Source organism: Myxine glutinosa, chromosome 11 (assembly GCF_964187855.1).
Source record: "Myxine glutinosa chromosome 11, kmMyxGlut1.1, whole genome shotgun sequence".
In the NCBI taxonomy this organism is placed as follows: Eukaryota; Metazoa; Chordata; class Myxini; order Myxiniformes; family Myxinidae; genus Myxine; species Myxine glutinosa.
The window spans coordinates 74423336-74437530 of record NC_136271.1 but is presented as its reverse complement, the minus strand read 5'-3'; the positions used below and the strand labels follow the sequence as shown (position 1 = coordinate 74437530).

General features: G+C 42.4%; 1 protein-coding gene across 1 annotated transcript in view; it reads right to left on the bottom strand.

The window, feature by feature from the left end:
• The window catches only part of VPS13B (vacuolar protein sorting 13 homolog B), a gene marked incomplete in the record, with an annotated part of 603006 nt that overhangs the window by 442399 nt on the left and 146412 nt on the right, over positions 1-14195 (bottom strand). The window contains 3 exon segments of the mRNA XM_078786778.1: positions 3102-3189; positions 3435-3572; positions 4062-4181. Of these exon segments, the coding sequence (XP_078642904.1) occupies positions 3102-3189; positions 3435-3572; positions 4062-4181 (346 nt within the window).

The following is a 14195-nucleotide window of genomic DNA, read 5'->3' as shown; positions in this document are numbered from 1 at the left end:
CTCCCGATACGATTGTCCTTCAGTGTAAAACGATCAAAGTGACTGTTAAAAGGATCACAAAACATCGATAGGTTGAATCTGATAGGTGTCATGGGCCTTCGTAAGGCCACAGTAGTTATGGGCCTCAGCCTTCAGTCCATAGGCGTCAGGCCTCTGGTGTCAGCATATAGGCCAGTGCAATTGGAATCTATCCGGGCAACAAAAACCACGATGCATTATATATGCACATAGGCAGTGTTGATGTTATTTCTTCAACTCCGGTTATTTTTAATTTTCAGAGTGATTAAGGCTGTTCTGTTCCCTTATACACTGCCCGAATAACTGTGGCATTCTCTTGAGCAAGGGCTTTTACCACTGAGGTTCTGCAGATCCTTACAAGACTATTTTCTCTTAAATGGCTTGACCAGGGACCATGAAACCCATCATTATAAAGGTCTTTGTCTGAGGAGTTCTGGGAATCTCACAAGATTGGGAAAGAAAACATCCATCATTATTTACTTTTAGCGATGCGTATATGTGCATCAGGAAAGATAATTGGTGGGTGAGTGGTTCGTGTGCAGCCAGCCGGCTGCTGGTTGCATCATTTTTCTGTGGGCGTGTCTTTAGCTGATGCAATGCCTCTCCATAACCAGTTATCTGGTAGTCATTTTGCTGACCTCGGAAGGATGACAGGCTGAGTCAACCCCACCTGGCGTTAATTAAACGGGATTCAAACTCAGGACCTTAGGATCCCAAGCCCGCCACCCTAACCATGAGGCCAACACCAGGTGATAGATATTTGGTAAAGGGTTGTTTATTGGCACAATTAGGCTGCTCATGGTCACTTGACAGTTGAAATTCCACAGGTTTTCCACATATCTTGTGGGATTGTGAGTTGGACAGGTGACTGTGATGGGCCACATATAGGAGGCATGCAGTCGATCTCGGTCTCTGTGAAGTCGGTGATAGCATGACAGGGAAGAGGAAAGAGTTAGATTTTCCACTGTTTTGGCGAGGTGATGAATAAATATTTAATGATCGATGTGAAATGCTGAGGGGGTGGAGGAGGAGAGAGTTGGGTTTGGGATGGGGGTGGGGGGGGGGGGGTGGAGGGGGAGTTGAGTTATTGTGGGGGAGGGGTGGGGGTTGAAGCATGACGGTTGTGAGGGGAAAGTTGAAGACTTGGGCCTGTTTGCATCAAACTCCCTTAACCTTAAGAAAGGATTTCCCTTAAGATACACTGTAATTCCTTAGCTAAGGATTTCCTTAAGTGTTGTTTCATAAACAACCCTTAACAATAAGGATTTCCTTAAAGCTGAGGAAATCCTGAGGAGCCGTTGTCATGCCAGGCATCCAATCAGACTAGAGATAGGAAGAGACGTCCGAAAGCAAGAACACATAATGAACACGTAATTTTAAATGACGATTTTTGTATGTTGCATGAGGATTTCCTCAGGGTTGCTTAAGCAACAGCAACAGGGAGGTCTGTCTAAGCACCCTGGGGTCCAAACCATTTGTATTGAAAGCCAGGGCCATTGGACAAGTGACATCAAAACATGGTGGTTGAGACATTCCCAATTTGGAGATTTCCTTTTGGTATCTTCATAAATGCTGTCATTTGGATTTGGAAAAGGAAGGATTTCATCAAAACCAGGCGAGCAGATTAAAATTTTAATTTCAGGAATTGGTTTCAGAAACAGTTTTTAATTAATTGATAGACAAAACATATTGAGGGCTGCATGAACCATTGAAAGGTTTGCACAATGAGAACTCACGTTGCTCTTACACAAGCTTAGATGTTGTATACGAGATAAAGGAAAAGGTTTTTTTAATGCTCAGATAATTTGATTTGTTCATGCTTTTTTCTGTTACCTCATTGTCTCTCTTACTGCCCCCTCCTGCTCCACTTTATTTATATCTTTATTCACCTCTTCCATGCCCCTTTTTTCCTTAATTTCAAGTAGTTTGCAATCGAAGCGATCTCTGTTGTCCAAGATCTAGTGGCACTTGGTAAAAACAATATCTGACATCTAGTATTTCCTCATTCCTCAATGCTCAAATCATAGATTGAGAAAGCAAACTGCATGGGACAAAAGCGAGAGAGGGTGCCTGTATATTTTTTGTTATCTACGGAACATCAGTACAGGTCTCGAACGCATGCTTCCACAATTCCATTGTGCACCAACCACACCCTGAAGCTCGGACTGTATTACCCCCAAACTCCACCCAGTCCCCCACCCCACCACCAATATAATGGAATCGAAGGGTTTAAAAGCATCATCAGCAGTACTCAGAAGGCCAAAACACTGGGCTTGCACTTTTACAACTGCAGAATGGTCAGCAGCCTCTTTAGCTTTTCGATGAGGTCTGATGTTTATCAAAAAGGTGCATACACAACAGCTAGAGCAACGCAAGAGGTCTAAGCTGTTAGGTTACTTGTGAGAACCCTCCTCCCTCTAAAAACGGATGCAAATAAATATGGAATAAGAAAAAGAACTGAAATGTTCTCTTACTGCCTGATTGGTCAATCAGCAAGCAGACTTGTACTGCCCTTCACAGCACAGTCAAAGTTGAAAACGTAAAACGTGTTTGAACCCAAAAACGTGCATATAACAAGCACAGCCAAAACACAAAAGACAAATGAAAACTGCAGAGACGAGGCAGAAAATTATTCAAAGATGTGAAATTCACCGACAACATTAATCATGTAACAAAACACTCGATGCTGGACAATTCGGTGCACTTTTTAGAACCTATCTATCGTTTAATCATATACAAACTGCAGCTGGTATACCAGATAGATGAATAAACTGTCAAACCAAAATAAGCAACGCGTCAGACAACTCGTGCAAATGTATTAATGACAATACAAACCTCAAAGGGAGGTGGAGGAGCGAGGTGGGGTGGGGTGGGGGAAGAGTAAACTCACAGGCATACCAAGCAAGAGTGAAACTGTGGCAATGGAAAGTTGAGCAAATCAAGCAAGTTAACAATGATGTGCAATAAGGTGCTTCAAGACGATACTTGTAACATGGAGAGAGTGGGCAGGGGATTGGATGGAAGCAGGAAAGAGAAGGGAGGTAGCAGGGATGAGAAGCCCCGGTACATAACTGATACGATACCTTTCGTTTCCTCTTGATCAATGGTGTACAAATAGTCCAAGAAGGCAGCACCGAACCTTTGCATCCCGGCTTCCTTGGTGTACGCCTCCTGAAGGGCAATAGGTTTCACCTTCAACTTCCATTCATCGTATTTATAACCAGGTACTGTTTGAACCACGAATCAAATTGTAGTGGTATGATCGATTAGTTCCTCCAAATGGTGATTACAATTCAACAAACCATAAAGGGCGATATTGCCTATACTGTCCTGTTGTTTCAATAAACACAAAAGGGTGTCTGCAAGGTTGTGTATCGTCATCAAAGAGTGATCTGTGTGCCGTTTCATACAAATACCATATGTTTATCTTTATCCAGGATGAAGATTGCGTGCACACCATTGTTCTCAGCACTTCGGTAGTCAAAGAGCGAGGCCGTTAAATACCGTGGCCCGGTGTTACTCAGAGAATCACCACACTTCAGGAAGCAATTTCTCTGCAACACAGGAAGTCCACTCACTCGATTTAAGAACTGTACTCTATCCAGGCAAAATAATTTGTGGTGAAGTGCGATACACAAGATACACACAGGTCTGACTGTAAATCAGTGGTGAGGTTCTTCACTCATACAGCGTCCAGATGGGTGTTCTTAAATTTGAACCAAGGATCCACGACAAGCAGCTAGCTCATCGGGCAATATTGCATACTTACCACGTTTCATTTGATATGCTCATAAAATTACATTTAAACCTGTGATACCAAGAAAAATAGATGCTCACAAATTACTTACAGGAAGTGGTCCTGGGAGGTCAAACTCACAAACCAGATTGACATCAATGGCAACATTTCACCACCAAGTAAAACACGAACGGAAGACAAATGGGTGTAGTCTGGTATGAAAACAGCAATATTTACAAAACAAACGCCTTTTGGAGCGCTACTGCTCAAATAACCGATAAGTGGTACTTGACGATCAAGTCCATACCATGTCATTCTCTGCGGAGTCCTCGCAGTCATGCACGCCCATTATATTGTTCAGGCTCATCGCACAGCAGTTGACAAATCCCATTTGACAGTCAAAGAAAGGTTCACCTTTCATGAGAACCTGCAAAGCAAATGGGTAAACAATCTCCCACGAGCCTCAATCAAGGTAGATGCAAGAAAGAATATCGATTCGAATCGGAATATAGAAAATAAGTGCTGGTCTTGTAAAATCTAAAGAAAGGATAAGTGATATTTCACAAATTAAAATATTTAATAAATGTTTGCTATTTAACATTTATAACAGAATAAACACGCTGGCATTAAAATGTTTGTATTATAGCAACCTAATCACTTAATGAATAATATATTCATCAAGTGAAAGTTTACAAAAGTGAGCTAACTGCATGGTGAAGCAAAGTGAAACCGATATTTCAGGTGTCAGCCTTTCGTTAGAGTGAACAGGTGTGAGCCTTTCGTTAGAGTGAAAGAAGAATGAAACGAGAATTATCACTCCGACCAAGGACCAAATGACAAACTACGTCAAACTTCACTTTGCTTCACATGGCAGTTAGCATAGTGTCACCTTTGCAGTTTTCCTTGATAAAGCCTTTTGTTTGAAATGTCTGGCGACACAGGCCAGCACTTGCCTCGACAAAGACGAGTATTCCTCTGACCAGTTCATGGGCCTTTCTAAAAGTTTTCCAGCTAGCATGAGATAGTTTCCGAAATTATTTGATTGGTAAACGACAAAAAATACACATGAAAAAAATTCACTATTTAAAAAAAACCCAATCTATTATCTAATTGAGGAACCATTTATTTATGTAGTAATCAACCAAAGGTTTGTTTTCGACATTTCACAGAAAGCTCGTGTACATGAAAAGTAAATGCTAATGGAAGAGGAAAACCTTAAAAGCTAACAATATTGGCAGCTCAAGGTGTAGATTACACACAAGTCACTTTTTCCAAATCTGTGATCTGTTAAAAACTCGGAGAGGAGCATGGACAAACCAAAGGCAGAAGGACATGAGGATACGTCGGTGTATATTTACAGCAGTGGTGGGCAATCTATGTTTATCCGAGGGCCGCAAAACCTTCTTTCCCCAATTACAATCCAAAACGATGTATTTCGATTTAAAAGCTGTACAGTGCGTATCAAAAAAAAGGTAATCCGAATTCAAGGGGTTAATATGCAAAGGTTATTTATTTTGACAATTTACATGTGGTTTACTAATTAAGAGGAGATCCTCAGCTTTCCATTGATACCTTCCATGCATCATTGCTGTCACACATGACCGAGTACATGTTCATTGAAAATGACAAGTTGAAATCGCATTTTTACAAGTTTGGCTAATCGATGCAAGTCAGGATAATTGGTGCAAAATGAACGTCAGATGTGAACTTTTCTCAGGAATGATTGGCCTTTATGCACCCACACCTTCAACATGTCCACCTCCCCTTTCAACACAAAGCTCACAGCGGCGGAGCATGCCCTGAACTGCTCGTCTCACCATAGCCGGGTCATTGCGCAAAGCATCCACTTCATGTCGAATATGGCCCTGCAATTCGTCAAGATCACGGGGAGGAGTTACGAACACCTTGTTCTTTAAATGCCCCCAAAGGAAATAACCACGTGGTGTGAGGTCAGGTGATCGTGGCAGCCATTCGACAGCATGGTTGAGGGCGATGACTCGGTCTCCAAAGAGTTCCCTCAGTCGATCTCGGACAGCGATAAGACGATGTGCTGGGGCGCCGTCTGGGGCCCACCAGAGATATCTGAAGACACCACGAAGCTGTCGCTCAAAGTTCTCCTCCAGCTACGGTAAAACTTCATCATTGATCATCTGTAGATACCTGTTACCATTGACATTCCTTTGAAAGAAAAATTGTCCGATCACCTGACCACTTCCACAAAGTCCCAACCAAACAGTCCACTTTTTTCGATTCATGTTGGTGTCAAAATTAAATTCCGGGGGTTGTCCTGTCGGTGCATATTCAAGAACATTATGGGTATTGACCTTGCCGTCCATGGAGAAAGCAGCTTCGTCGCCGATAACGAGATACCGCAGGAAATTGACATCTGCTTCGCAACATGCTATCAACCATCTGGCAAGCACCAGCCTCCTGGCAAAATCCCCTGGCGTAAGTTGATGCCGGATGTGAATCCGATATGGATGTTGGTGGAGGTCCAGTCTTGTGATTCGGTTGAATGTTGCCGAAAGCAATCCCGTCCCATTTCATCTTGCGCTGGTATCCCTAGGATGCTCCAAAACTTGCTGCCTTACTGCTGCAATGTTCATTTCCGATCGCCCAGTGCGCCTCCTACCAGAATTCTCCTTGTTGCGGTTGAGGCTAGTGCCATGCTCTTGGTATTTTCTAACATTTGCCCAGATGGTTTTGGCTGATGCAGGCTCCCGTTCTGGGAAACGTTCCCTGAACGCATCACAAGTTCGCCGCAAACTTCCAGTTTGGTGAAAGGTTGTAACCACGAAGGTCCGCTGTTCAGTCGTAAGTTGAACCATCTTTTCAATGGCTCAGACTGTCTCTAAACCCATACACTTTAGGCCCATCTTAAATACCCATCTTAAACGAAGGATGACGCAACCGACGATTACCAGACCAGCTTAACAATTTTACATAATCAACTTGGCAGTCAACAAGTAATGCGTCCATTTAAAACTGTCTTGCACCGATTAGCCAAACTTGTAAAAATGCGATTTGAACTTGTAATTTTCAATGAACATGTACTCGGTCATGTGTGACAGCAATGATGCATGAAAGGCATCAATGGAAAGCTGAGGATCTCCTCATAATTGGTAAACCACATGTAAATTGTCAAACTAAATAACCTTTGCATATTAACCCCTTGAATTGGGATTACTTTTTTTATGATACGCACTGTATATTACATTATGTAAGCATCAAGAATGCAATGAAGGATCAAACACATTACTGCAAAATAAAAAACATATAAAGTCATAAATACAGTGGCCTGCCAAAGTATTCACCCCCTACCAATAATGCCACATTTAGATGAACTAGCGTGGATCAGCTTGCTACACTTGCCTCACCACACGTTGCTACTATGGCACAGGCTTTTTTGAAACTTTGGATCAGACTGTGCTTGACACCATAATATGTTAGATCAGGTCATTGAAAGGATCAGACCATTCCTCACTATTATAAGTTCCCTATATAAAATTTACTTCCATAAGGGTGGGAGTAGGGTATGTGGGGGAATTTGACAAGTGACAAAACCCATTGGCGAGAGGTGGATATTGATTTATAATAACATTAATATTATGCTATTATCAAAGTGTTGTTGTTGCTTTAGTTATTGGAAGTGTTCTTGAAAAAACGCCCCAAAAATGCCTTGGAAAAACGACATGGAAGTGGCAGGAAGGATCACGTTATTAACCTTTGTGTGGTATATAGATTACAATAGATCTTAGCTCAGATCCGTTTCTCGACACGATAAGCATAGATTGCCACACGAATGTCGGGATTCCTCCTAATTTCTTTCAGTTTAGTGTCAAACAACAGTAGCGACTGTTTAAAAAGGTAACAATACGTGTTTGTGTGTTTATTAAATTTTTTACTTATAGTAAAGGTTTTACACAAAACGCCACAACAAGCTATTTATAAACGTCAACATGGCGTTTGCCCAAATAAGAAACCCTTTGGGGAGGGAGGATATTATTCGTATTAATATTGCTTTGTAATAACACGAATATTATGCTATTATCATGAATGTTGTTATTACTTTTGTTATTAAAAGCCACATTGGAAGAACACCACGATAAGCTATTTTAATAGGATGGGCAATCCCCTTGGCAGGAAAATAAACCCTTGGGTAGGAGTACAGGGGAAGTTAAATCGCTACAACCTCCATCCTGTGACCCTCCGTCTCCATGTCGAGTTTGGTTGCGATTGGATAAGTAACGACCGAATCTTACAGACAGACAGACCGACACCAAATTGCGAATTTTAGTATGAGGATTATGAATTATGTAAAAACAATGTTTCCAAATGAACTTTTTTGTTCATAACTGAAGGGGTCAAACGAAGCACTGTTAAAAATGAAGGAGATTACATATCAAGAATACCTCCAAAAAAACATGTACAGTCATGGCCAAAAATGTTGGCACCCTCGCACTTTTTTCAAATAATGCACTATTTCTTGCAGAAAATTGTTGAAATTAAAATATATATTTTGGTATCCACATGTGTATTTCTTTGGTTTGCAATGGAACAAAACAAAAAAAAGCTGATACGATTACTAAATCTTAGCTTATTCCACACAGAAATCCGAAAATGGCACGGACAATATTATTGGCACCTTTTTGAAATTGTTCGAAATAATTAGATTTCAAGCAGGTCATTCTCCTTTACTTCGGATTTGAACTCACCTGTGGTGAGTTGCAGGTGCCTGCAATATAAAAATCACTCATTCAACAAGTTTGAATAGAGAAAATGAGTCATTCTGCTGTTTTGTGTCACTGTGTGTACCACAATGAGCATGGAGAGAAGAAAGAAAACCAGAGAATTATCTCAGGAAGTCAGACACAAGATTGTAGCCAAGCATTGACAATCTCAAGGCTACAAGTCCATCTCCAGGGATCTTGATGTTCCTGTGTCCACCATACGCAATGTTATCAGGAAGTTTAAGGCCCATGGCACTGTAGCCAGCCTCCCTGGATGTGGCTGCAAACGTGAACCTGATCGAAGATTGCAGCGAAGAATTGTTCGAATGGTGGAGAAAGCACCTCGATCAACTACCAAACAGATTCAAGCTGACATTCAGACACAAGGTATGACAGTTTCAACTCACACCATCCGTCACCAACTCGATGAAAGGGCGTTCTATGGTAGGAGACCTAGAAAGACCCCACTGCTGAGGAAGCGTGAAAGGAGTTTGCCAAAAACACCTGAACAAGCCAAAATCATTCTGGTAGAATGTCCTGTGGACAAATGAGACCAAATTCGAGCTATTTGGTAAAGCACATCATCTCCATGTTTACAGAAAACAAAATGAAGCCTTCAAAGAAAAGAACACCTTCCCTACAGTCAAACATGGAGGAGGTTCTGTTATGTTTTGGGGTTGCTGTGCTGCCTCTGGCACTGGGTGCCTTTAATATGTGCATGGCATCATGAAATCAGGAGATTACCCAGGCATTTTGTAGCGCAAATTTCAACCCAGTGTCAGAAAACTAGATCTCCGTCGAAGGTCATGGCTCTTGCAGCAGGACAATGACCCCAACACACTTCAAAAAGCACCCAGGAATGGTTGAAGACAAAATGCTGGAATGTTCTGAAGTGGCCAGCAATGAGTCCAGAACTAAATCCCATTGAACACCTGTGTGGATATCTGAAAACAGCAGTTGGGAGAAGGCACCCTTCAAATCTGGGAGAACTGGAGCAGTTTGCACAAGAAGTGTGGGCCAAACTGCCATAGAGAGGTATGAGAAGCTCATTCATGGCTATGGGAAGCGCTTCACTGCAGTTATTTTGTCCAAAGGCTGTGCTACCAAATATTAAGTCCAGGTTGTCAATATTTTGTCTATGCCATTTCTTTTTATTTTCTGATTTAAAAGGATATATTAAGTTCTAGATCAAAAACAAAGGTTCTGTAATATTAACAGTGAAATTAAGAATTGTGGATACCAAATACTTTTGTCAATTTCAACTTATTTCTAGAAAAAATTGTGAGTTATTTGAAAAAAGTGCAAGGGTGCCAATATTTTTGGCCACGATTGTACAAATCAAAATTCACTGGTTGCAAAAGTATTCGGCCCCTTAGTTTAATACTTGGTGGAAGCACCTTTTGCAGCAATGACTTCAATGAGTCTTTTTGGGTAGGTCTCCACCAGATTTGCACAGTGATATGGTGTAATCTTTGCCCATGCTTCACATCAAAATTGCTCTAGTTCTGCCAAGTTTGGGGATCATCGATGGACTGCAATCTTCAAGTGTCACCGTAAATGTCCAATTGGATTCAAGTCAAGACTTTGACTGGGCCAGTCAATAACATTTATTGTACACCACTCCTTTCCTAATCCATCTCCAGGGCTGCATGACATCATCTCCAGGCACCGAAAGGGGCACGGTGATGACGCGCGCTTATAGGGAGTACTCAGTTTTCACTCCTTTTGTTTGTTACATGGCAAAAAATATATATTGCCAAGTACGTTGATCACTCCAGTTTGTTTGTTTGTTTGTTCCTTGAAAAATCAAAGATTTTTCAAGTGTATTGATTGGTCTTGTGTGTTATTCTGTCTGTCTGTTTGGGTCTGTTTGACTGTCTGTCAATCACCTACAGGTCACAATTTTAAACCGCCACACAATTTAAAAGTGGCGGGGATGATGCGTGCCGAAAGGGAGTACTCAGTTTTCACTCCGTTTGTTTGATTGTTTTCCTGCTTTTTTGTTTCTTTGTTTGATTTGTCCGGGTGATATCTCATTCATCCTTTGAGCTATGAAGCTGAAATTTAAACACAATAGTGAGCACGTGTCTTGGCAAAAAAGGCATTTTTAGTTTTCTGATTAATCAAATTGTTTTTTTTTCAACTGTCATCATGCCAGCTGGCTGGGTGTGGGTTCCTCTCTCACCAGCCATGGCACCTCAGCAAAGGACTTCTGTGACTCATTGGGACTGACACAATCTGTCAATTTCCCAAACCGGATCTCAGTCAATGGAGTATCTTCTCTTCTAGACTTGGTGATGACAAACTTCCCTGCAGATGTCTGCTGCTCTTCTTCTGCTCCAATCGGTTCTTCCGATCATGTGCTTGTTAAAGTGGACATCTCTCTGACCATTCTGAGAGCCTCCTCAGCATCGACGAGTCTGGCATTTCACTCAGGCCGACTGGCACGGGCTGCAAGCAGCCATCAATCATCTGGACTGGTCTCCCATCAACTACTGCCCCGGACATCAATTCTTCCTGGGAATTCTTCCAAAACAAACTGCTCTCTCTCTCATGGACAGATTTATCCCATCTTGTCTTCTGTTGTCTTACCCTTCCTCCCGTCCATGATAAACTGAATCTTGTGGTGAGGCAGTTGCCCTGAAACAACTTGCCTTTACCTCTTGGAAGGCAAATCCAACTGAAGGCAATCTCAGTTCCTTCCACCAATCTCGGAACAAGTGTGTGTCTACCCTCAGGAGTGCCAGGAAACAATATCTCTCCACTCTCAAGAGTGAACTCTCAAACCTGTCTCGCTCTTCCAAATCCTGGTGGCATCTGGTCAAATCCGTTTCTGGTGTTTGTTCCCCCTCCATCCCCTCCCTCACCTCAAATGGCTACACAGTTGACACCGCACGTCACAAAGCCGAATGCCTCAACTCTGTGTTTGCCTCAAAATCTTGTGTCCCAAACCCATCTCTCTCTGTTCCCACCTTAGCCAGTCGAACCCAGCTGCTCCTGGACTCCGTGTCCTTCTCTCCTGACAAGGTGGAGAAGTTTTTGTCAAACCTCGACTCTGATTCTGCAACTGGACCAGATGGCATCAGCCCACGGGTCCTAAAATCCTGCTCTGCCACTCTATCTCACCCTCTCTCTATTCTTTTCACCCTCTCTTTTGCTCAAGGTCATCTGCCAGGATCTTGGAAATCAGCAAACATCACCGCTTTACACAAAAAATGTGCAAAAACAGATCCTGGCAACTACAGACCAATCAGCCTGCTCCAAATTATCAGCAAAGTCATGGAATCCATCATTGCTTCGGATATCACATCCTTCCTCTTCTCCAATGGCTTGATCTCCGATCATCAATTTGGATTCAGACCAGGTCATTCTACTATGGACATGTTGCTTCTGCTGTCTCAACAATGGATGAAGGTCCTCAATGCCAAACAGGAAATCAGAGCTGTCTCCCTTGACATATCACGTGCCTTCTATACGGTCTGGCACCCAGCTCTGCTCACCAAACTAACTCTCCTCCTTTGGTATCCATGGAAATCTCCACGCTTGGCTTGCGGACTTCCACTCTGGTCGTGGGTCAACGTGTGGCCCTGAATGGATTTCTCTCATCGCCTCTTCCTGTTCTGGCTGGAGATCCCCAAGGTAGTGTTCTGGGCCCTGTGCTTTTTCTGGTCTTCATCAACGATCTCTCCGACTCTCTGGAAAATCCTCTCTATCTCTTTGCTGATGACTCCACTCTCTGTCGCTCCATTCCTCATCCCTCAGATCGGCAGCCTGCAGCCTCCTCACTCTCTGCAGACCTGGACAAAATCACAGACTGGTCAAACAAGTGAAACATGTCTTTCAATCCTGACAAATCTCACACTCTTACTATGTCTCTCCGAAAAGACCGACTGGAAAACCCTCCCATCTACTTTCTCAACAATCCTCTCAAAGAAGTTCTGTCGCTCAAGCTTTTGGGTCTCACTATCTGCCAAGATCTTTCTTGGGAAAAGCACATTTCCAAGCTGGCCTCCAAAGCCAGTCGCCGACTGGGCACCCTCCGTCGTGTGAAGTCCTTCCTTGGCACACATGAGCTCCTCACCACATACAAGGCTTTCATCCGCAGCTCAATGGAATACTGTTCCCCCCTCTGGGCCGGTGCTCCTGCCTCACACCTAGCTCGACTTCACGCTGTTGAAACCAAAGCTTTCAGAATCATTGGAATCTCCTGCGATGAAGCTAACTCCGAGGGCCTTTCACTCACTCACCGCAGGCAGGTTGGTGGTCTTTCTGTCTTCTACCGACTCGTCTCCGGCCTTGCTCCCCCAGCTCTCTCTGTGCCCCAAATATTCCGACAGGTCGCACAAGATCTGCCAGCAACCCTCTTATGGTCAAACTGCCAAAATCTACGCTCTCTGCTCACCTTCACTCTTTCATTCCCCTTTTCTCCCGCCTCTGGAACAAACTCCCTCACTCCCTTCAATCCCACTCCTCCCTCCAGGTCTTTTAAAACAGCTGTTCACCACCATCTCTTATCTTCCCCCATCCAAAACCTTGATCTTTTCTACCCCCACTAATTCACCCCAGATACACTTTTTCGAAATTCCAACTTCTTTCCTGGAAGTCCTTGCAGTGTCCATATGTTTTATACCTCTCCAACCTCCCCCCAAGCCCTCTCCCTCCCACAGTTCTATCGATGTCCCTGCCCTCAAATGTTGTGTTTGTGTCCTTCCCCCTCTCTCCCATCTTGTCTACCGCTCCCCTTATTTTGGGTTTTATGTGTTGGTTTGTGTCGGTTTGACTTTTTGTGTGATTAATGTTCGCTCTTTCACGAGCCTCGATCTGGTATACAACAACAACAAAAAAAAAATGCTTCGATGGGCACCCGGTGTTTGTTACTTGCAAAATCAAAGATTTTTCAAGTATATTGGTTGGTCTTGTTTGTTATTCTGTCTGTCTGTTTGGGTCTGTTTGACTGTCTGTCAATCACTTGCAGGTCACAATTTTAAACCGCCACACAATTTAAAAGTGAGCGGGGATGATGCGTGCCGAAAGGGAGTACTCAGTTTTCACTCCGTTTGTTTGATTGTTTTCCTGCTTTCTTGTTTCTTTGTTTGATTTGTCCGGGCGATATCTCAGTCATCCTTTGAGCTATGAAGCTGAAATTTGAACACAATAGTGAGCACGTGCCTTGGCAAAAAATGCATTTTTAGTTTTTTGATTAATCAATTAATTGATTAATTATTTAACTTTTATCGATTTATTAAGTACTTATTTATTTTCTTTCTCATCTGAGCAATATCTCAGACACCTTTTAAGCTAGAAAGCTAATATTTGGACAAGACAATGACCAAGCGATTTGGCTGTAAAGGGTATTTTAGTTTTATTGATTAATCAATCATTTCATTATTTAATTACTATTTAATTAATTACTTAATTTTTTTTAAGCTGCAGATTCGGATGAAACAGTGGTTGTTTTGGTATTCTATTAGCCAATTGATTCATAATTTTAGTACTTTGCCATTATTATATATTTATTTTTAATTATTAATCACTTCTTTATTTTCTTTCTTTCAGGCTAACCCCCGCTCCAGCAGGGAAAATGGCCTTAAAATACATGTTGTGTTTGTTGTTTTTGTATTTATTTTCTTTCTCAACTGGGAAATATCTCGGGCACCTTTTGAGGTCAGAAGCTGATATTTGGACACGATAGTGACCAAGTGATAAGGCTA